The 23,564-nt window shown below is 40.6% G+C and overlaps 1 protein-coding gene across 7 annotated transcripts in view; it reads right to left on the bottom strand.

Annotated features, from left to right (window-relative positions):
* The window catches only part of RIC1 (RIC1 homolog, RAB6A GEF complex partner 1), a 185,700-nt gene that overhangs the window by 44,579 nt on the left and 117,557 nt on the right, over positions 1-23,564 (bottom strand). For all 7 annotated transcript variants that reach the window (XM_070051800.1, XM_070051792.1, XM_008255104.4 and 4 more), the window contains 4 exons: positions 12,556-12,700; positions 11,777-11,825; positions 9,410-9,562; positions 5,426-5,629 (listed from right to left, as the gene is read on the bottom strand). In XM_070051800.1, the coding sequence (XP_069907901.1) occupies positions 5,426-5,629; positions 9,410-9,562; positions 11,777-11,825; positions 12,556-12,700 (551 nt within the window). The remainder of the gene's footprint in view (positions 1-5,425; positions 5,630-9,409; positions 9,563-11,776; positions 11,826-12,555; positions 12,701-23,564) is intronic.

Below are 23,564 nucleotides of genomic sequence, written 5' to 3'. Positions count from 1 at the left end.
ACCAATGGAAGGAAGACCTTTTTCTGTGTCTGTCTCTCTCACTGTCTAGCTCTATCTGTCAAATAAATAAATAAAATAAAATTCTAAAAATAAACAGTGTCATGACACAAGCTAGAGGAATGCTTAACTTGGATCTTAACAGATATGCTGCACTATTCAGGCCAACCAATAACATTCACTACAATGGGTAAAATTACTTCAGAATAACAATAAACTAGGTAATGACTGGCTGATAAAATAAAGCTGAAAGCAATTTTGGAGGCTCTAAGTGAGGGGTGGGGAATCCTTTTTCTACCAAGGGCCATTTCGATATTTATGACATCATTCACAGGTCATACAAAATTATCAACTTAAAAATCAGCCTGCTATAGATTTACTGAATTTCAAGTCCTGCCTGCAGTTGCGTTGGCAGGGCCAGACCAAATGATCTCACAGTCCTTATATGGTCCCTGAGCCAGATGTTCCCATTCCTGGTAAAAGTAAAAAACTATTTTTTTTTAAAATTAAGAAAAGTAAGTCACTTGAAGAAGGATGTACCACAGTATCACTGTCCCCACCACCCATTACAATAAAAGAAATCCTCAGTTTCCCAAACTTTGGTGTTTCCACAAAGTGCAAATGGTTTATTTTCAAAATTCAAGGTATAAGTGTAAAATGAAATTTCATTTCTCACTCAGTTTGTTTCTGAAGATGTTATGACATATAGACTAGAACAAAAGCTTCTATTTTCCCCAGAAGTTCACTTTACTCATCTATGTGTCACCTGAACTCTGAGCTGTGCTCCTACACTGAGAATAGTACATGGCAGAAGGAAAGAGGCAGGTGATGAAGAAACTCAGGTCATGATTATATATTTAGGGCACTAAAGTCAGGCCACATCACTGGCAAATTGAGTGCTAGGGTACAAAATCACTAACCTTAGCTTAGGATTTCCCAGTCTCTCTTACAGAACCACATCTACCTTTTTTTATTTATTTCCGAAAAGTCAGTTCTGCTAAAACTCTGTCTTCTGCCTAGGTAAGTTTTGTCTGTAACTGTGTGAGACTAGAAGTCAACCACTGAGCAGATTTAATTTGTGCTAAATACCATACCTGGAACATCTGATATATGTTATATATTGAGAACAAATCGTAAGTCTAACAGCCTTTAAAATCTACTTTATGGGGGCTGGTGTTGTGGCATAGCAGGGAAAGCTACTGCCTATGATGAAGTGTAACAGATAGATAGGTACCAGTTTGTTTCCCAGCTGTTCCACTTTCAATTCAGCTTCCTGCTAATGGCATTGAAGAAGCAGCAGAAAATAGCCAGGTGCTTGGGCCCCCGCACCCATGTGAGAAACATGGATGAAAGCTCCTGGCTTTAGTCTGGCGTAGCTCTGGCTGTTGCAACCATTTTGAAGTGAACCAGAAGATGGAAGATCTCTTGCTATCTCATTCTCTCTAACTCTTTCAAATAAATAAGTCTTCGAAAAAAAGTACTTTATTAACATCTGTAACATTATTGCCTGATATACTGTAGATGCTTATTATCACATATTTTGTGCATTTTGTGAACCTTAATCTTTCCTATTAGCCAGGTTATCTACAAAAAAAAAACCAACACCATCATAACAATGCGTAATATGATGCATGCATCTTTCAGATGCTTCTGTCATATACAATACAACAGTCTAACAAGGACCACAGGCTAAAACTAGAAGGATTCTTTTTTTAAATTTCACATTGTACTCCATCGGTAAATAAACTACTTTCAAAATACAAAACACTTGTAGTTAGGAAAACTAAACAACAACAAAACAACAAACCACTTTTACTGACTATTACTAACCGACTTCTACCAAGTATGTATTTGTTTTGTTTTAGTTAAAGAAAAAACACAATTAACTTCCCATCCGGAAGTTAAGGAATGCGAGGAAGATTTTGACAAACCAAAAATCCAGTACTTGAGATGAGGAACAGAAATAGCAGCAGAATTAGTTATAGCTCATTAGATGAGCTCTAAGCTACAAAAGCAGCATTCAGGGGCTGGTGCTGTGTCGAAGTGGGTTGATCCTCCACCTGTGGTGCTGGCATCCCATATGGGTGCCGGCGCTAATCCCAGCTGCTCCTCTTCTGATCCAGCTCTCTGTTATGGCCTGGGAAAGCAGTACAAGATGGCCCAAGTCCTTTTGTGGGAGACTTGGAGGAAGCTCCTGGCTTGGATTGGCATAGTTCTGGCCATTGCAGCCATCTGCTAATGGCCAGGGACAGCAGTGGAACATGGCCCAAGTGCCTGGGACCCTGGACCCATGTGGGAGACCCAGAAGTTCCTTGCTCCTGGCTTCGGATTAACTTAGCTCTGACTGCTGTGGTCATTTGAGGAATAAACCAGTGGATAGAAGACCTTTCTGTCTTTCCCCTTCACTGTCTCCAACTCTACCTCTCAAATAAATAAATAAAATCTTAAAAAAATAAATGGGGTTGCCGCTATGGCATATAGGGTAAAGGTGCTGCCTGCAGTGCCGGCATCCCATATGGGCACTTGTTTGAGTTCTGGCTGCTCCACTTCCAATCCAGCTCTCTGCTATGGCCTGGGAAAGCAGCAGAAGATGGCCCAAGTCCTTTGGCCCCTGCCCCTGCGTGGGAGACCAGGAAGAAGCTCCTGACTTCGGATTAGTGTAGCTCCGGCCGTTGCGGCCAATTGGAGAGTGAACCAGCAGATGGAAGACCTCTCTCTCTCTCTGCTTCTCTTTCTCTCTCTGCTTTTTTTTTGACAGGCAGAGTGGACAGTGAGAGAGAGAGACAGAGAGAAAGGTCTTCCTTTTGCCGTTGGTTCACCCTCCAATGGCCGCCACGGGCGGCGCGCTGCGGCTGGCGCATTGCGCTGATCCAATGGCAGGAGCCAGGTACTTATCCTGGTCTCCCATGGGGTGCAGGGCCCAAGTACTTGGGCCATCCTCCACTGTACTCCCTGGCCACAGCAGAGAGCTGGCCTGGAAGAGGGGCAACCGGGACAGAATCCGGTGCCCCAACTGGGACTAGAACCCGGTGTGCCAGTGCCGCAAGGCGGAGGATTAGCCTAGTGAGCTGTGGCGCCGGCCTCTCTCTGCCTCTCTTTCTCTCTCCCTGTAACTCTGACTTTCAAATAAATAAAATAAATCTTAAAAGAAAAATCTTTAAAAAAAAGCATACAAAGTTTTAAGTCACGCAAACAAATCAACTTTGATGGAAGATGTGGTCCTTATCCTAGGAAAGAGGCTATGTTGAAGGAAGAAGTCAATCAGGCACCCAAATTTCTTCTAGGAGTGATTATTGATGGTTAAAGACCTTGGAAGGAGAGTCACCATGCATCACTCCAAAGAAACACCACTATTTTACTGCATTCAATCATGAGGTCAGAATGCTAGCAAAGTATAGTGCAACTGCAAGTAAAAACACCACCAAATGGGTGGATTTTAAGTTCAGCTCAAGGTCAGTAAAAATATTAAATGATTCAGTATTTAGTACCTAGGTTTTAAAATATTTAGACTGTTACTTACTTTAACATAGATCACAGTGAAGGGTGGATCTTCAACTATGCTACTATATGACCCTGGGAAAGTCATGTAACTTTCCTGAGTCTGTTTCCTCATGAATAAAACCCAGTTGGACTCTATGATCACTAAGGTCCTTCCAGCTCTAAAAATTCTATGAGTTCATTACAATTTAATTGTTTTGTGGTACACTTTATTATTCTTAAACAAAATGAAAAACATTTTAGGTAAACTCGATTTTAAAAATCTCATCTCTTCAAATGTCTTTAGCTATCTAATGAAATAATGACAAAATAATCTTGTAGTTTCTTAAATCCTAAAATAAGTGTTATATACTTTTTATGTGGAATGCTTACTACACACCTAAGAATCACTGAATTTTTGAGCTGGAAGGAAATTCAATGTTTGGTATTGCCTGATGGACTTTTGAGTTCCAGACCTACCTTCTTTGATCCTTTGCTCTACTTGGCTCTCTGGTAACACAGACCTGGCTAGGCAGAACTGGCATTGATGCTAGGTCAGTGTAGAATGAATAGCTCAAAATATGGGAAAATGAAAATAGCAGAGAAATGGCTATAGGAGAGAAGGGAGCAGTGGAAAATTTTAGTCAAGGAAGTAGCTAATGCAGTTTTATTTAAAAAATTGTAAAATTATAAAATAGTATGCACACTGTTTGACTCTATGAATTTATTAACATAAGTTAAATTTTCTTTTAGTGTAAATACATCACTGTAGGAGATTTTCCTCCTTCAATCTTTCACATAATGATCATTTTTATGTCTTTCATTATCTCCACTAAAAAAAAGAAAACTGAAAACAGCATGAGAGCTGAAGTAAACTAGTAAAGTACAAGTATAGAGAGCAGAAGTAAGGCAAAGGATTATGGAAATAGAAACTGACTAAAATAAACTAATCTAAAAGTAGGTTCTGATACACTTAAAACATTTTGCTATCAAATGGAGAAAGAAAACAGTACTTTGAAACTATGTATAAAGCTTTTATTAAGAAACTTCAATTTATTGATTTCCTGAAATTTTAACTGCTCTCAAAATATAGAAATTCCTAAAAGAAATTGCTAATTTAGAAGTGACAACAGAATAAATAACTTGTAATAAGATTAAATATTAGAGGTAGCATTTACATTTAGTACAGAGGTTAAAATGCCACTTGGGATGCCTATACCCCATATTGCAATCCCTGGATTAAGTGCTAGTCTGCTTCTAATTCCAGCATCCTACAAATGTGCATCCTGGGAGGCAACAGAGGACTCAAGTACTTGAGTCCCTGCCACTCATATGGGAGATCTGGACTGAGTTCTGAGCTCCTGGCTTCAGATTGGCCCAACACTGGCAGTTGCAGGGAATTGGTGAGTGAACCAGCAGATGGAGGACATCTCATTCTCTGTCTTTTAATCAAATCAAAAAATTAAAAGAGTGAATAATAAAATTATTTAATGAAGTTCTAGACTGATCACAAGTTTATGATTGGGTCCAATGTCAGGTGATACAGCTCAACATGACTTCAGCTGGACTACTGGGTTGACTGCACATGGTACTAATCAATATTGTCACTTTCCATAAACTTAATGAACCTTTCCCTATGCAAATGCATAAACAGATTTATACAAAAACAAGACAAAGTAAACTAAGCAGTTAATCTTAATGAGAGTGGAAAACCTGAACTTCTAGCTTTTGATACTACTAATGAACTTAAAGCAGGTGGGAACATACTCTACAGCAAATGGAAAGCAGCAAGAAAAAAGGACAAAAACACAGAAAGCAGAAGAGAAATATGACAGTCACAGGTTTAAAAAGGTTCTGTTTTCTGAAGTAATGGCTGAAATACTTAAAACTCTGCTCCAAGTTATATCCTACCAAGAACTATGTCACTAGCAATCAGTAATTGAAGACTTACCTGTACAACATGCCAATGCCTATGTCCAAGTAAAGTGCTTAAACTCTGAGACTCTAATCCTCCATCTGCGAATGGGCTTCTGTCCTGACCAAGCTTGTGCTGGGAGTGTGCTGAAGAACTCCTGGGATTCTGGGTTTGGGAGGCCTCTCCACAGTTCAAATACAAGCGATCCTCCCCCTGAAGCAATACTTGCTCTTGGTTACTCTAGATAAAGGAAAGAGGAAGAAAAGTGGCTAAGACGAAAGCAAATAAAAGTAACTTGGTATTAGGTAGAGGCAAGTAATACAGTGATTTAGTTTTATCATAGGAAATATATTTTGCAACATTGTTGCCTTTACATAGAACAGACTGAACAATGATCTCATGCACTATTATATTTAGAAAGAACAGGTACTATTTTAATCATTACTTTCCAGTGTAAATAAAATCTTTGTCAAAGTTTATTTTTTTAGAAGATATTATTTATTTATTTATTTATTTGAGAGGCAGAGTTATAGACAGAAAAGGAAAGACAGAAAGGTCTTGCATCTGCTGGTTCATTCCCCAAATAGCCACAATCAATGGGTGGAGCTGGGCCAGGAGCTTCTTCCGGGTCTCCCATGCGAGTACTGGGACCCAAGCACTTTGGCCATCTGCCGCTGCTTTCCCAGGCCATAAGCAGAGAGCTGGATCGGAATAGGAGGAACCAGGACTCGAACTGGCGCCCATATGGGATGCCAGCACCACAGGCTGAGGCTTAGCTTTCTACACCACAGCAATCACCCCCAAAGTCTATTTTATAATACAGTGGTAAGCATGTCCAGGTTTACAACTGCTACATTATAATTCAAAAATGGCAATGTTATGAGAGATTTCTCCATCTGAAAATCTAAATATGGCTACTCATTCTCAGTAAGAAAACACGTCTGTTCAAAGAATCTACTTGTGTGTATGCTCATCCATGCACCCACATGGTAGGAAGAGGGGGTGGATCAGGACAGGGATAACTGGTTGTTGGAAGGTCTTCTAAACCATAAGGGATGAAGAAGAGAAGCCTAACCCTGTAGTTTTGCTCCAGAAAAATTAAATAATCACCTGGTGAACGCTTGATTAATGCAAAGGACTATGCCAGCTACTGAGGATATTCAGACAAATAAGACAGTTGATGCATTTATTAATTATGCCCTGATTTTCAGATAGAAAACCACTGCTCTCAAAGGTGGGCAGACTCGTGATTCAACTATTTCAATCAGACAGGCTAGCACCCTACCGGCTCACCTTTCCATTTCAGTATATACTGTCATAATATAAAACTCAAGGGTGATTTAAAACCAGTATTTGGGATGGGGGAGCAAGGAAAGAAATACTTCATTCCTGTTTTTCTGGGGGTTTCTTAGTTTTCAATTGCAAAAATGGGAACTGAGATTTGGGCTACTTTTACAGCATGTTATAAATTTTAATGAGAAAATTGTTCTACATATGCATTTAAAAAAACCAGTGATGCTAATATATGTTAAGATAGGAAATCCTAACCAGTAACATATATATAGTGTATATATATACACACACACACACAGTATATATATATATTATATATATTATACTGTATTGTAAATATATATATATATACACACAATACAGTATAATATTAATGTGCCTTACTCAGATTGAGATATCTAAGTTTATCTAATTTGGAGTAGAATTTCTTAAAAAAAAAAAAAAAAAGATTTATTTATTTATTTATTTGATAGGTAGAGTTACAGACAGTGAGGGGGAGAGACAAGAGAGAAAGGTCTTCTGTCTGCTGGTTCACTCCCCAAATGGCCGCAACGGCCGGAGCTGCGCCGATCCAAAGCCAGGAGCCTCCTCCTGGTCACCCACACAGGTGCAGAGGCCCAAGGACTTGGGCCATCTTCTACTGCTTTCCCAGGCCACGGCAGAAAGCTGGATTGGAAGAAGAGCAGCTGGGACTAGAACCAGCGCCCATACGGGATACTGGCACTGCAGGCAGAGGATTAACCTATTGCGTCACAGCGCCGGCCCCTGGAGAGGTATTTCTTAAAGCAGATTCCTAGGCATATTTTTTTCAAGGTGTTCCTTAAAAATTCATAAATAAGCATTGGAAACATTGTTTTTTATATTCCAACTTCAGGATTTTTTTAAAGATTTATTATTTTACTTCTTTGAAAGGCAGAGTGAGCAAGAGAGAGAGATCGTCCATCTGCTAGTTCACTCCCACAATGACCAGGGATGTGAAGGTGAAGCCAGGAGCCAGAGACTCATCTGGGTTTCCCATGCAGGTACAGGGATCCAAGCAGTTGTGCCATTCTCTACTGCTTTCCCAGCACATAAGCAGGGAGCTGGATTGGAAGTGCAACAGCTTGGACTTCAATCACTGCCCATATGGAATGCTGGCATTGCAGGCAGTGGTTTAACCTGCTGTGCCACAACACCAGCCTCAACTCCAGGATTTTCATGATATACATTGCTAAAGAAATCTCCACTGCTTTGTTTTAACGTCTTTATTTTCACTTATGTGAAAACATTTTTTTTTATCCTATGGAATCCCTACTAATAACTCTCATATACTGTGCCCAGAAAAAAAGACTTCCAAACCAGCACCCTTGCTGATGTGCCTAGGAAGGCAGCAGAGGATGGCCCACATGCTCATGCTCTTGCCACCCATGTGGGAGACCTGGAGGAAGCTCCTGGCTCCTGACTTTGGCCTGGCACAGCCCTGGCTATTTTGGCCATCTAGGGAGTGAACCAGTGGATCAAAGACCTCTCTCTCCTTCTTTCTTCCTAACTCTTTCAAATAAATAAATATTTTTAAAAAATACAGATGCACATAAAAACTCTGTTCAGAAATAAAATTTTGGTATAAATTTTACATAAACTAACAAATGAGGCCAGTGCTACATTGTGGAGGATTAAGCTGCCACTTGTGATGCCAGTATCCCATATGGGAGTGCCACTTACAGTCATGGATGCTCTACTTCTTCTGGTCCAGCTTCCTGGTAATATGCCTAGGAAGGCAGTGGAAAATGGTCCAAAATGGACCCAAACACCTGGACCACTGGCCATCCATGTGTGAGACCAGGATGGAATTCCTGGCTCCTGGCTATGGCCTGGCCCAGACCTGCTGGTACAACCAATTAGGGAGCTAGCCAGCAGATACAGGCTAGGATTAATGTTTTTCTCTTTCTCTCTCCTTCTCTGCATTTCAAACAAATAAATCTTGTAAAAAAATAACAGAGAAAGGCATTTGGCATAGAGATTAAGATGCCACCTAGGACACTCTTTTCCCATATCAGATACCTGGGTTCAAGTTTTGGCTCTGTCTCTGATTCTAGCTTCCTGCTGCTGTGTACCCTGGGAATTAGCAAGTCATGGTTTCAAGTACGTGGGTCACTGCTAGCTATATGTGAGAATCAAATTGACTTCCTGGCTTCTAGCTTCCACCTGGCTAAGTCCCAGCTGTTGTGGGCATTTGGGTAGTGAACCAGTAGATGCAAGATCTTTCCTCCAAATAAATAAAAATAAAATTATTGGGGCAGAGCTGTGTTGCAGTAGGCTAAGCCTTCACTTGCAGCGCTAGCATCCCATGTGGATGCTGGTTCATGTCTTGGGTATTCCTCTTCCAATTCAGCTCTCTGCTTCTGGCCTGGGAAAGTACTAGAGGATGACCCAAGTGCTTGGGCATGTAAACCAGCATACGGGAGCTGAAGGAGGCTCCAGCCATTGTGGCCATTTAGGGGGTGAACCACCAGACTAAAGACCTTTCTCTCTTTCTCTCCCTCTTTCTGTGACTCAACCTCTCAAATAAATAAATAAATGAAAAATCTTTAAAAAAACTCTTTTTAACCCACAAATATCAGAAAAAATATATAAAAAAAGATAACAGGTCAATTGTGGGAGTACATTCCACACACTTGTATCAAAAAGAAGGAACTGAAATGCCAATCTGAAAGATACTAAAATGAAATCAGTTTTAAATACACTTACCATACAAGGGTTTACAGTGAGTACACTCTTGATGAACTGAAAGAGCAGAATGCTGGGCTGCTTAATTATACTCCTGAAGTCAGATTCAATTTCATTGTGTTGAGAACCAAATCCGCTGATTACCCACAGGTGATAACCTTCTGCACCCCAGCTCTTGAAAGGAGGAAGAGGAAGAAGAAAGTCAAAGCAATTACAAGGCTTCTGTTATCCTTTCTTAGCTTTGAATATCCAATTTCTGAAATAACGTAGCACCATTCTCAGTGATTTCTACAGGTTGGAGAAACAATGACAATACAAAGAATCACATCTTCCATGATATGGGCTATCTCCACAGGAAACCACTGTCACTGCTCTCTACCTCAAATAGAGAAAACACTATATGCTATTCTTATCTATTTCAGGATTTCCATCCTGTGAAACCTCTACTGTACTTTGTAAATTTTCCATTAATTTAACTTAGCTGCCCCTCAAATACCAAAAAACAAAAATAAAAAACCTTTTTTAGAAAACAATCCAGATCCAGGTTACCGAGAGGAAGCTTGGGAAGCGTTTTTTTGTGTGTGTGTGTGTTTTTTTTTTTTTTTTTTTGACAGGCAGAGTTAGACAGTGAGAGAGAGAGACACCCCCAAGTGGCCACCACAGCCGGTGCATTGCGGCCGGTGTGCTACGCCGATCCGAAGCCAGGAGCCAGGTGTTTCCTCCTGGTCTCCCATGCGGGTGCAGGGCCCAAGCACCTGGGCCATTCACCACTGCACTCCCGGGCCACAGCAGAGAGCTGGACTGGAAGAGGAGCAAGTGGGACAGAATCCGGCGCCCCAACCGGGACTAGAACCCGGGGTGGCAGCGCCACAGGTGGAGGATTAGCCTAGTGAGCCGCAGAGCCAGCCAACTTGGGAAGCTTTGAGACTAATTTGCATCCAGTTTGGCTTTTTGTTTTATTACCTTGGCCAAGCTCTCTTGTTTCTCAGAATTTAAGTTTCTTCTTCTGTAAAATGAGAAGGTTCAAATAAATGTCCCAGGCCCATTCAGTTTTCATATTCTGTAACTAGATTTCATGATAGTATTGTTTAAGATTAGTGATTTCCTGGGGCTGGCACTGTGGCACTGCGGGTTAAAGCCCTGGCCTGAAGCGCTGGCATCCCGTATGGGAGCTGGTTCTAGTCCTGGCTGCTCCTCTTCCAATCTAGCTCTCTGCTATGGCCTGGGAAAGCAGTGGAAGATGGCCCAAGTCCTTGGGCCCCTGCACCCATGTGGGAGACCCAGAAGAAGCTCCTGGTTCCTGGCTTCAAACTGGCGCAGCTCCGGCCATTGCAGCCATCTGGGAGTGAATTAGTGGATGGAAGACCTCTCTCTGTGTCTCTACTTCTCTTTGCAACTGTATTCCAAGTAAATAAAATAAATCTTAAAAAAAAAAAAAAAAAAAGAAAACTTGCTTTAAAATGAGGTGGGCAGGGGCTGGCACTGTGGTAAAGCCGGCACCTGCAGTGCCAGCATCCCATATGAGCACCAGTTCAAGTCCTAGCTGTTCCATCTCTGATCCAGCTCTCTGCTATGATCTGGGAAAGTAGCAGATGGCCCAAGGACCTGCACCCGCATGGGAGACTGTGAAGAAGTTCCTGGCTTCGGATTGGCATAGCTTCGGACATTTGGGCCATTTGGGGAGTAAATCAGCATATGGAAGACCCCCTTCTCTCTGCCTTTCTAATGATAAGTACATATTAAAGAAAAAAAAAGAGGTGGGCAGACAAGAAAAGGAGTTCTTGGTGGTGAAAGGTTGGGAACCACTATTTAAGGCAACCATGGTGTTTAAATTTATTTTGCTTACTCTGAAGCAAAAGAGAAAAGGTCGTGATAAATCTCATAACCACTAATTTCACAAGAATCCTTGAAGACTGAGGAGCTACAGCAACAAAATGTTCTGTGTAAAGACAGAAATTTTAACTATTTTCTACAAAAACTCTTGTAAATAGGTAATATGAAAAAATAATACAATAGTTGACTTTAATTCTCTTGCTTTGTTATCTATACAGTTTTGAAAAATATGCCAATGCACAAGTACATACTCCAGGAGAAAATGCACAATGAGCATTTCACTTTATGTCAAAAGCAGGGCCATAAGAATTATGTCAATGAGTTACACAAAAGAGAGAGGTAGGCTTTGAAAAAACAAAGGAGTCATCTCACAGTCATTATCTTCACAAAGATGACAGGGGCTGCCTGGACAAATCAGGCAGCCTCTCAATTAAAAAGGAACAATCAGCTGAGACTAAAACAGCTTCATGATTTTCATCACACCAACATGAGAGGAAAAAATGAAGAAAGCATTTTATACTATGCTAATTATTATTTTTTACAGAAGATGCTTACCATAGAGTTTATCTTAAGAGGATCTTTTTTGGTGCCATCAGACCTATAACTAAAACAGAATAGAATTCTTACTAGAACCTTCCAATTAAGAATAATGTATGTCACATGTAGCTTTAGTTTTTAGAAAATCAAATTGATTTTGCTCCCTTAAAAATTGCCATTAAAAAATAAATGCATGCTTTTAAAAAAGCTAAACAATAAGAATGATAAAAACTTGAGAAATTTCTATTGTTAGAAATAAATAATGCATAAAATACACAGTTGCAGGCTAATACACTTAGCTGTTTCTCTCAACCAGTTTCAAAGTCCAACTGACGTCTTGACAGAGTCAGCAGTTTGAGAAAGTATGCTTCATTTTATCAGAATTGCAGTTCAGGATATATGAAACAGGCAGAAACATCAAGCCATTGTGTTAACCTGAATTAATCAGTAAGACAATGTAACTTTCTAATTCCTACTAGTTATGTATGTACGTATCTCATAACTTATTAAATGATAAGCTACTTGGAGGCAGAACCATGTCTGATTCTGCCTTGAATCTAACATTGCCACATGTATCACAAGGATTTAATAAGTTTTTATAGAATGAACAGTTTTAAGAGAATGGATATTTGGAAAATCAATATATTTAAAACTAATTTTGAATCCTACTAATTGTTTGTGAGTTAAGAATAAAATAAGGATAAGAGGGTAAAAGCTCAATGACACAAGATTTCTGTATATATGAATTGTCTAGAAGATAAGAGTATTTTATCTAAAATTTGTCTTTTTTGACTCACGCAAAATCTCCTCCAAGTGTACAAATCAGCTGGGCTCCAAACACGCTCCATAAAGAAAGGCCTCCATATTCCCAGGTAACTATTACAACACTATTGTCAGGAGACCATCTGACCAATTTAACAGCTCCTGTTTTATTCCAAATGTCTGCCAAAAAGAGTGAGAAATTAAAAATAAACGAGTGTTTCTTACTACTTAGCATCTTTTACTGTCTATACATTCAAATCAAAATGATAAGAAAAACATGGATGCTTCACAAAATGAATCCTGACCATTTGATAAGGCTTATAAAATATGGCCATTAGTCTGGGCCTGATCTAAGCAGAACACTCAGAACACAAGAAATTCTTAAGAAACTAAAACCGTTTCTGGCTGCTGTTAGCTTGAATAACTACAACCCTGTAATCTTAAAAGTCTTTGGTTTTCCACAAAAACTGTGAAATGGGGATAAGGTTACAACAACTCCTTAGAAATAAACATACACAAGCCTTTAAAGAGGCTAAACAATAAGAATAATAAAAACTTAAGGAGCAAATTTCTATTTCTGGCAATTCAGTAAATGGTATCTCGAATAACTCTCCACATTTAAACAACAAAGATGTTGAGTAAAACACTTTAACACCTCAAAATAATTAAAAATACTGGGACAAAGTGCTTTTGCCCTGAATTTTCCTGCAAAGCTCTTGGAACCTTGATTACTACCTCTGATGATTCATAGGCATGAGGGCTAAGAGATAAAGCTCAGAGCTTGCACAAGGCAGAGAATCAAACAATAGATATTGTCAACGGCTACATTCATGGGATAAGTGAAAATAAGAAAAAAATTCTGCCATGTAGAAGGCAAAGAAATAGCGAGGAACTTTTTCATATTTCACCCATGGTATTAAAATGGAAAAATAGCTCCTCTGATAATCTGCAGCCACAAGTCAGTCCTCACCCTACTATGTAATTTGTGCTTAGTGTGGTTTGAAAAAGAATCACAGACAGTGCAGACAATGCAAAGGATTTCAGACTGAGGTGGTACTCTCAGAGGACCAGCACAAACACACACCATTCCTCTCTGGAAGAAACTAAAACACAATTCAGGTCTCAAGGCATTCACACAACTAAGTTTAAAGGAAAATATTCCACTCTCAGCCAATAATCCTAAAATATATCAACCAATGAGTAAGAATTGCCAAAAAACAAGTCATAGCAGAAATCAATCCAGAAAGGCTTCAGATATTGAGATTAACAGACACCGAATATAAAATAACCATACTTTTAATAGCTAAAGAAATGAGAAATTAGTAGCAGGATATATAGATTTAAAAAACAAAAAACAAACAAAAAAAAGCTACAAAAATTATTTAAAAATAAAAAATACAGTAACTGAAATTAAAAACTTAATTGCCAGATTTGGCAATATAAAACATAACTGAAGAAACAATTCATGAAAAAGATATTAGAGGAGAGGCAACAAAGATAGTAACTAGAATTCTCTTCAACAGTTGAAAGCAATGAATTCTTAAAATCCAGCAAGTTTCAGTCTCAAGCAAGAGTCAAAAAAAAAAGAAGAGAAAATTCTTTGCCTTACACATCACAATGAAACTGCAAAACACCCAAGGTCAAACAGATGATCTTAAAAGCAGCTAGAAAGAAAAGAATAATTTTGAGGCCTGGCGCTGTGGCATAGTGAGTAAAGCTGCTGCCTGCAGTGCCGGCATCCCATATGGGCGCCAGTTCGAGTCCTGGCTGCTCCACTTCCTATCCAGCTCTCTGCAATGGCCTGGAAAAGCAGTAGAAGATGGCCCAAGTCCGTAGGAGACGTGGAAGAAGCTCCTAGTTCCTGGCTCCTGGTTTTGGACTGGTACAGCTCCGGCTGCTGCGGCCAATTAGGGGGAATGAACCAGCAGATGGAAGATCTCTCTCTGCCTTTCCTTTTTTCTCTAACTCGGACTTTCAAATAAATAAATAAATCTTAAGAAAAAAAAAAAAAAAAAGAAGCCAGCACCGCGGCTCAATAGGCTAATCCTCCACCTTGTGGTGACGGCACACCGGGTTCTAGTCCTGGTTGCCCTTCTTCCAGGCCAGCTCTCTGCTATGGCCTGGGAGTGCAGTGGAGGATGGCCCAAGTGCTTGGGCCCTGCACCCGCATGGGAGACCAGGAGAAGCACCTGGCTCCTGGCTTCGGATTAGCGTGATGCCATTGGGTGAACCAATGGCAAAAAGGAAGACCTTTCTCTCTGTCTCTCTCTCACTATCCACTCTGCCTGTAAAAAAAAAAAAAAAAATTCTCTGACAACTTCATTTTACTGGCAGTAATGGAAACCCAAAGACACTGAAACTCAGTGTCTAGAGAGAAAATAACTGTCAATCCATAATCTTTTACCAAGTTAAACTAACTTAAATCACAGGGGCAACATAAGTAAGTTTTAGACACTACATATACACACCACCATACTTTACCATCACAGAAAGTTCTCTGAATGAACACTGAAATAAAATTCCAAAGGACGTATTTCAGGCAGAAAACGGTCTCAAGTGGAAGTTAGATGTTGTCAAAAGGGATGGTGAGGGGAGCACTATGGCATACCAGATTAAGCCACCACTTGGGACACCTGCATATCATAAGGAAATGCCTGTTCAAGTTCTGGCACGCCCATTTCTGATTCAGCTTGCTGCTAAGGTGTCCTTGGAAATAGCAGATGATGGCCCTCATGACTGGGCCTATCACACATATGGGAAACTTGGACTCTTGGCTTTGGCCTGGCCCAGGCCTGGCTATCTGGGCGTTTGGGGAGTGAAGCAGTAGATGGAATATCATTCTGTTTTCTGCATTTTAAATAAATGAAAACTAATTTATAAAAAATTTAAATAAATAAAAACGAATTTATAAAAAATTTAAAAGAAATAATGGTTGGCAAAATACTGGAATATATTTGGCTAACACTAAGTCAACATGAACAGTTAAATATTCAAATGTTTATTTGAAATATCTAAGCTTCCTCCTCAAAACTAGTAAGATTATTATTGTTAGATTATATTCATATGGGCAACCTCAGTATCTTTTTTTTTACTGATCCCAATCATCAGAGGGATTTGTAGCCTTACGGCAAATGTTCTTAAAATGGGGACACATCTACATCTTGGTGAAGAATAGATATAGCTGGAAAAAAGTTTCTCAATTATTAGTGCAGATAAGTCACAGAACATTATCAAATTCCTAAGACATGTAGTACTAAGACTGTACATATAAAGGTCATGGACCTTAGCTTACTTACAGAACAGATTACTTTATTCATCACATCTCCACTACGTGTCTCCCACTAACCTGAACTATCCTGTTGTAAAGAGAAGGGAGTTGGGGCTGGCACTGTGGCACAGGTTAACCCCCTGCCTGCAGTGCTAGCATCCCATATGGGCACTGGTTTGATGGCCTGGGCACTTGGGCTCCTGCACCCACGTGGGAGACGCAGAAGAAGCTCCTGGCTCCTAGCTTTGGCCTGGCCCAGCCCTGGCTGTTGCAGCAATTTAGGGAGTGAATCAGTGGATGGAAGATCTCTATCTCTGTCATTCCTCTTCTCTTTGTAACTATCTTTCAAATAAATAAAAAAGTCTAAAAAAAAGACATTATGTGCAGAGTACAATGGAGCACAAGACTGAATGGCATCCCAACTAGTTCACAAAAAAAGAGATTTCATTTGGGCTGAGTCTTGAAAGATGAACATATATCCTCCATGCAGAAATACAGGACACTTCAAGAAGAGGGGACAGTGTGAAAGTCAAAGCTACTGAATAGTATCAAAATAGGGGCTAGTGTTGTGATGCAGTGGGTTAAGCCTATAATACTGGCATCCTGATCTGGAATCCAAGATGGCAGATTAGGGAGTGACATAATATGCAAGAGCAGGGATTAACAGTGAAAGAAACTGGTGTAGGAAGTGCACTTTCATGAGAGAATTGGAGGGAAAACTGTGTTGGAACTCTTAAAACAGAAAGAAGAACACCATGAACCTGTGTGGAGGGTGCGGACACGCAGCAGGAACGCGGGCACAGCACACGACAACAGCCATAGAGAGCCTGATTGGGCAGCAGCTTGGAGACAGAGGTGAGACCAGACTGCAGCAACCCGTGGCGAAATAGCTAAAGGAAGAGCATAGTGAATCCGGACTGCAGCCCTGGGGGCTAGCAGTCACTAGCACTTGCCTGTGGACCCAGTGGAAGTAGAGAGGGATAAGTACCTGGCTCCTGCCATCGGATCAGCGCGGTGCGCCGGCCGCAGTGCACTGGCCATGGCGGCCATTGGAGGGTGAACCAATGGCAAAAGGAAGACCTTTCTCTCTGTCTCTCTCTCTGTCCACTCTGCCCGTCAAAAAAAAAAAAAAAAAAAAACACAGAGAGGGAGGGCACATTCTTCTCAGTCCAGCTTCCCCAGAATAGCACTTGCTGCCTGGCTGGGAAAGGGTGGGCACCATTTTGGGTTCGAGGGGCAGCTGTGCAAGTCTTTGTGTGTGCCCACAACAACTTGCTGAGACAAGATGTTACTTTCTCAGCAGTACTGCCAAGAGTAATGGAACAGTATTAGTCCAGTGGCTCTTGGTGGTTCTAGCAGAAAGAACAATGCCCAGTCCCCACTGATTTTGAGCCCAGTTGGGAGGTGACTGGGTAACCTTGTAGGACGATGAGGGGCCGCAGACTCCCAGGATCAAAACACCTATGCGGAGTGGTCTCAGGGAACATCTACCTCTCTGCTGATTGGGCAGGCTGGCAGAGCAGACAGAAACCTCTACACCCAGCAACTGTAGGAGCCCTGTGTGCCAAGACTCTGGGGACTCATGGTGACATGAGAAGGTGCAGGGAGTGGCTGGGTCTCTGGGCAATCACTGGGAGCATTTCCACATGCTCACTGTGCTCACAGTTAGGACTGCGCAGATTATCTGTGCAATTCATACGGTAGCACAAAACATACTGGGGGCTAACACCCGGGCATTGAGATCTACCAAGTCCAACTTGAGTGTTACCCTGGATACTCGCTCCCACCTGGTGCACTGAACAGAGTTCCCTAGCCACACCCACCACACACCTCTTGATATTCACTGAAAGTGTAGACATCTACTAAGTAACCACCCAGGCATAGCTCAAAAGACAAAAGCCATCAGGGAAAAAAAAAAAAAAAAAACCAAAGGAACATAAGAACATTTCTTTTCTTTTTCTTTTTCTTTTTTTTTTTTTTTTGAGAGAGAGAGAAAGGTAGGTCTTCCTTCCGTTGGTTCACCCCCCAAATGGCCACTACAGCCGGATCTGCACTGATCCGAAGCCAGGAGCCAGGTGCCTCCTCCTGGTCTCCCATGCGGGTGCAGGCGCCCAAGCACTTGGGCCATCCTCCACTGCACTCCCGGGCCACAGCAGAGAGCTGGACTGGAAGAGGAGCAACCGGGACCAGAACCCGGTGCCCACAGGGGATGCCGGCTCTGCAGGCGGAGCATTAGCCTAGTGAGCCACGGCACCAGCCCCAAGAACATTTCAATATTAGAATGTGAAGAAGGGGCCGGCGCCAAGGCTCAATAGGCTAATCCTCTGCCTTGTGGTGCTGGCACACCGGGTACTAGTCCCGGTTGGGGCGCCGGATTCTGTCCCGGTTGCCCCTCTTCCAGGCCAGCTCTCTGCTGTGGCCCGGGAGTGCAGTGGAGGATGGCCCAAGTGCTTGGGCCCTACACCCCATGGGAGACCAGCAGAAGCACCTGGCTCCTGCCTTCGGATCAGCGCGGTGCGCTGGCCGCAGTGGCCATTGGAGGGTGAACCAACAGCAAAAGGAAGACCTTTCTCTCTGTCTTTCTCTCTCACTGTCCACTCTGCCTGTCAAAAAATAAAAAAAATAAAAAATAAATAAAAAAATAGAATGTGAAGAAGAGATTGAGGAAATGCCGGAAACAGAATTAAAAAAATTAATCATAGGACTACTACTCAGAAGCAAATCCATGAACTAAAGAAAACCATACATGATATGAAATTTTTTCTCATGAAATTGAAATTATAAAGAGAAATCAAAATGAAATGTTAGAAATGAAGAATTCAATAGATCAAAACAATGTGATAGAAGGCCTTAACAGGCAGACTTGGTGACGTAGAAGAAAGAATATACAAATTAGAAGACAAATCTTTGGAAATCTTACAGTCAAACAACAACAACAAAATTTTTTTTTTAAAAAAAAAGAAGAAAATAGAAAACTTAAAAACGGGGATGGAGATAAATGTGATACTATTAAATGACCCACATGAGCCTTAGGAGTTCCTGAAAGTGTGGAAAGAGAATGGACTAGAAGGCCTATTGAGTAGAAAACTTTCGGGCTGGTGCCGGGGCTCACTTGGTTAGTCCTCTGCCTGCGGTGCCAGCATCCCATATGGGCACCGGTTCTAGTTCCAGTTGCTCCTCTTCCAGTCCAGCTCTCTGCTGTGGCCCAGGAGGGCAGTGAAGGATGGCCCAAGTGCTTGGGCTCCTGCACCCACGTGGGAGACCAGGAGGAAGCACCTGGCTCCTGGCTGTGGATCGGCGTAGCTCCGGCCGTGGCGGCCATTTGGGGGATGAACCAATGGAAGGAAGACCTTTCTGTCTCTCTCTCTCTCTCACTGTCTAACTCTGTCAAATAAAAAAAAAAAAATAGCCAAAAAAAAAAAAGAGTAGAAAACTTCCCAAATTTGGAGAAAGAAAGGGACATTTAAGTACAGGAAGCACATAGAACTCCTAAAAGACATGACAAGAAAAGATCTTTACAACAATACATTGTAGTCAAATGTTCAACAGTAATACATAAAGAAAAGATTCTAAAATGTGCACGAGATAAACATCAGATTATGTTCAGAGGATCTCCAATTAGACTCACAGCAGACTTCTCATCAGAAACCCTACAGGTTAGAAGGGAATGGTGAGATGTAACTGAAGTTTTGAGATGAAAAAAAACTGTCAACCCAAAATACTGTACCCCGAAAAGCTCTCATTTATGAATGAAGGTGAAATAAAGACCCTCCGCAACAAACAGAAACTGAAATAATTTGTCACCATTCGCCCAGCCTTACAAAAATATGCTGAAGGAAAACATTATGAAAGAATGTGAAAGCAGAAAATCTCCCAGTAAATGTACAAATGAAATTCAAAGTAAACAGCAGGAATATTTATGGGAAAATGGCAGGGCCAAGTCATTACTTATGAATAGTCACCTTGAATGTAAATGACATCAACTCTCCAGTTAAAAGATACAGACTGGGGGAAAGAACCACTGTATTCTAAAGTTGTATCTATGTAAAAATGCATTCATTAAATACAAAAAAAATATACAGACTGGCTGAACAGATTAAAAAACAAGACCCATCAACCTGCTGCCTACAAGAAACATGTCTCAGCACAAAGATATATGTAGACTGAAAGTTAAAGGATAGAATAAGATATTCCATGTTAACAGAAAGCAAAAAGAGCTGGTGTAGGTAGGCACCCTAATATCAAACAAAACAGACTTTAACACAAAAACTGCTAAAGAGATAAAGAAGGACACTATGTAATGATTAAGAGATCAATTCAACAGGAAGATGTGCCTATAATAAATGTATATGCAACCAATTACAGGGCACCAGGCTATAGACAAGAAATGTTAATGGATCTAAAGAGAGACAGACTCCAATGCAATAGTAATGTGGGACAATTCAACACCCCACTTTCATCAATGGACAGAAAAACCAGACAGCCACCAGACAGAAAATCAACAAAAAGATACAATAGAGCTAAATGACACTATGAACCTAACTGATATCTACAAAACTTTCACCCCAACAACGGCAGAGTACACATTCTTCTCATCAATGCATGGAACTTTCTCTAGGATTGACCACATACTAGGCCATAAAGCAAGTCTCAGCAAATTAAAAAAAAAAAAAAAAATCAAATCATACCCTGCATCTTCTCTGACCACAATGCAATAAATCTGGAAATCAACAACTCAAAAATCTCTGGATCATATGCAAACACATGGAGACTAAACAACACGTCCCTGAATGAATAGTGAGTCACAGAAGAAACCAAAAGAGAAATCAGAAAATTTCTGGGAAGAAACAAAGTCAAAAACATATCATATCAAAACTTACGGGATACAGCAAAAGCAGTGTTAAAAGGGAAGTTTACAGCAGTTAGTGCCTACATGAAGAAAATGAAAAAGTACCAAATAAATGAGTTATCAATGCATCTCAAGGACCTAGAAAAATAAACTCCAAATTAGTAGGAGGAAAGAACTAATCAAAATTAGAGAAGAGGAGGTGGTGCTGTGGTGTAGCGGGTGAGGCCGCTGCTTGCAGTGCCAGCATTCCATATGGGCGCCAGTTAGGATCCTGGCTGCTCTATTTCCTATCCAGATTTCTGGCCTGGGAAAGCAATGGAGGATGGCCCAAGTCCTTGGGCCTCTGCACCCGTGTGGGAGATCTGGAAGAAGCTCCCAGCTCCGGACTGGCACAGCTCTGGCCGTTGCGGCCAACTGGGGAGTAGGGCAGTGGATGGAAGACCTTTCTCTCTCTTTGCCTCTCCTTCTCTCTCTGAGTAACTCTTTCACATAAATAAATACATCTTTAAAAAAAATTGATACACCATTGGCCAAACAAAAAAAAAAAAAAAGGGAGAAGACCCAAATCAATAAAATCACAGATGAAAAAGGAAATGTAACAACAGATACCATAAAAATAAAAAGAATCATCAGGAACTACTACAGTGAGCTGTGCAGCAACAATTTGGGAAACCCAGAAGAAATGGATAGATACCTAGACACTAACAATCTACCAAAACTGAGTCATGAAGATATAGGAAATCTAAACAGACCATTAGCCAAGAAGGAAATTGAGTCAGAAATAAAGACCCTCCCAAAAAGGAAAAGCCACAGCTAACTAACTCTTAATTCTTCTCAGGCTATTCAAAATGATTGAAAGGGAGTGAATCCTCCCAAACTCCTTCTATGAAGCCTGCATCACCTTAATTCCTAAGCCAGAAAAAGATAAGGACAGCGAAAGAGAACTATAGACCAATATTCCTGATGAAGATAGATGCAAAAATCCTCAACAAAATACAAGCTTATCAGATCAAACAATACATTGGAAAGATCATTCACCCAGACCACATTGGATTTATTCTTCGTATGCAGGGAGGGTTCAACATTCACAAATTAATAAATGTGATACATCACATAAACAAACTAAAGAACAAAAACCATGATTATCTCAACAGAGACAGAAACTGATAAAATAAAACCTTTCATGATGAAAACCTTAAGAAAATGAAGTATAGAAGGAATGTTTCTCAACACAATCAAGGCAATCCATGACAAATTCATCGACCAGCATCCTACTGAATGGGGAAGAGCTGGAAGCATTCCACTAATCCAGAACCAGATAAGGATACCCACTCTCACCACTGCTACTTAATATAGCCCTGGAATTTTTAGCAAGAGCCATTGGGCAAGAAAAAAAAAAAAAAAAAAAGAATACAAATTGCAAAAGAGGAAATCAAACTATCCCTACTGGCAGATGACATGATTCTATATCAAGAGGATCCAAAAGACTCCATTCCGAAACTACTGGAATTCATAGAAGAGTTTGCTAAAGTGGCACAGTATAAAATCAATGCAGAAAAACCAATAGGCTTTGTATACAGAGACAATGTCATGGCTGAGAAAGAATTTTAAAGATCAGTCCCATTCCCAATAGCTCCAAAAATAATGAAATACCTTAGAACAAATCTAATCAATGATGTCAAAGATCTCTATGATGAAAATTATAAAACATTAAAGAAAGAAATAGAAGATATTAAAAGATGGAAACATTTTCCATCTTTATGAATTGGAAGAATCAACATTATCAAAATGTCCATACTACCAAAAGCAATTTACAGATTCAATGCAACCCAAATAAAAATACCAGTGACATTCTTCGCAGATCTAGAAAAACGATGCTAAAATTCATACAGAAACACAAAAGACCCCGAACAGCTAAAGCAATCTTATACAACAAAAACAAAACCATAGGCATCACAATACCTGATTTCAAGACATACTACAGGGCAGGTATAATCAAAATAGTCTGGTACTGGCACAAAAACAGACTTGTAGACCAATGGCACAGAACAGGAACTCCAGAAATCAATCCACACATCTACAACCAACTTATCTTGGACAAAGCAGCTAAAATCAACCCATGGAGCGAGGATAGTTTTTTTAACAAGTGGTGCTAGGGAAATTGGATCTCCACATGCATAAATTTCAAACTAGACCCATACCTAATACTTTATACAAAAATCTATTCAAACCTAAATCTATATCCCAATACCATAAAATTACTAGAAAACATTGGGGAAACTCTCGAAGACATTGGCATAAGCAAAGACTTCTTGGAAAAGATCCCAGAAGTACAGGCAATCAAAGCCAAAATTGACAAATGGGATTACATCAAGCAGAGAAGCCTCTGCACTGCAAAAGAAACACTCAGGAAAATGAAGAGGCAACTGATAGAACAGGAGCAAATTTTTGCAAACAGCTGATAAAGGGTTAACATCCAGATTCTATAAAGAGCTCAGGAAACTCAACAATAATGAAACAAACAATCCAGGTAAGAAAATGGCAAAGGACTTGAACAAGCATTTCTCAAGAGAGGAAACTCAAATGGCCAAAAGACACTTGAGAAAATTCTCAGGATCACTAGCCATCAGGGAAATGCAAATCAAAACCACAGTGAGATTTCACCTCACTCCAAGTTAGAATGGCTCACACACAGAAATCAACAACCAACAAGTGCTGGCAAGGAAGTAGGGAAAAATGTACCTTGGTCCACTGTTGGTGGGCTCAGCCACTGTGGAAGACAGTATGGAGATACCTCGGAAAGCTTAATATAGACCTACCACAGAATCCAGACATTGCTTTCCCGGGAATTTACCCAAACCAAAAGAAATCAGCATATCAAAGAGTTATCTGTACCCCCCATATTCACTGCAGCACAATTCACAACA

The sequence above is a fragment of the Oryctolagus cuniculus genome, chromosome 1 (assembly GCF_964237555.1).
Source record: "Oryctolagus cuniculus chromosome 1, mOryCun1.1, whole genome shotgun sequence".
NCBI classification, from domain to species: domain Eukaryota; kingdom Metazoa; phylum Chordata; class Mammalia; order Lagomorpha; family Leporidae; genus Oryctolagus; species Oryctolagus cuniculus.
This window is presented reverse-complemented; position numbering and strand designations above follow the sequence as displayed.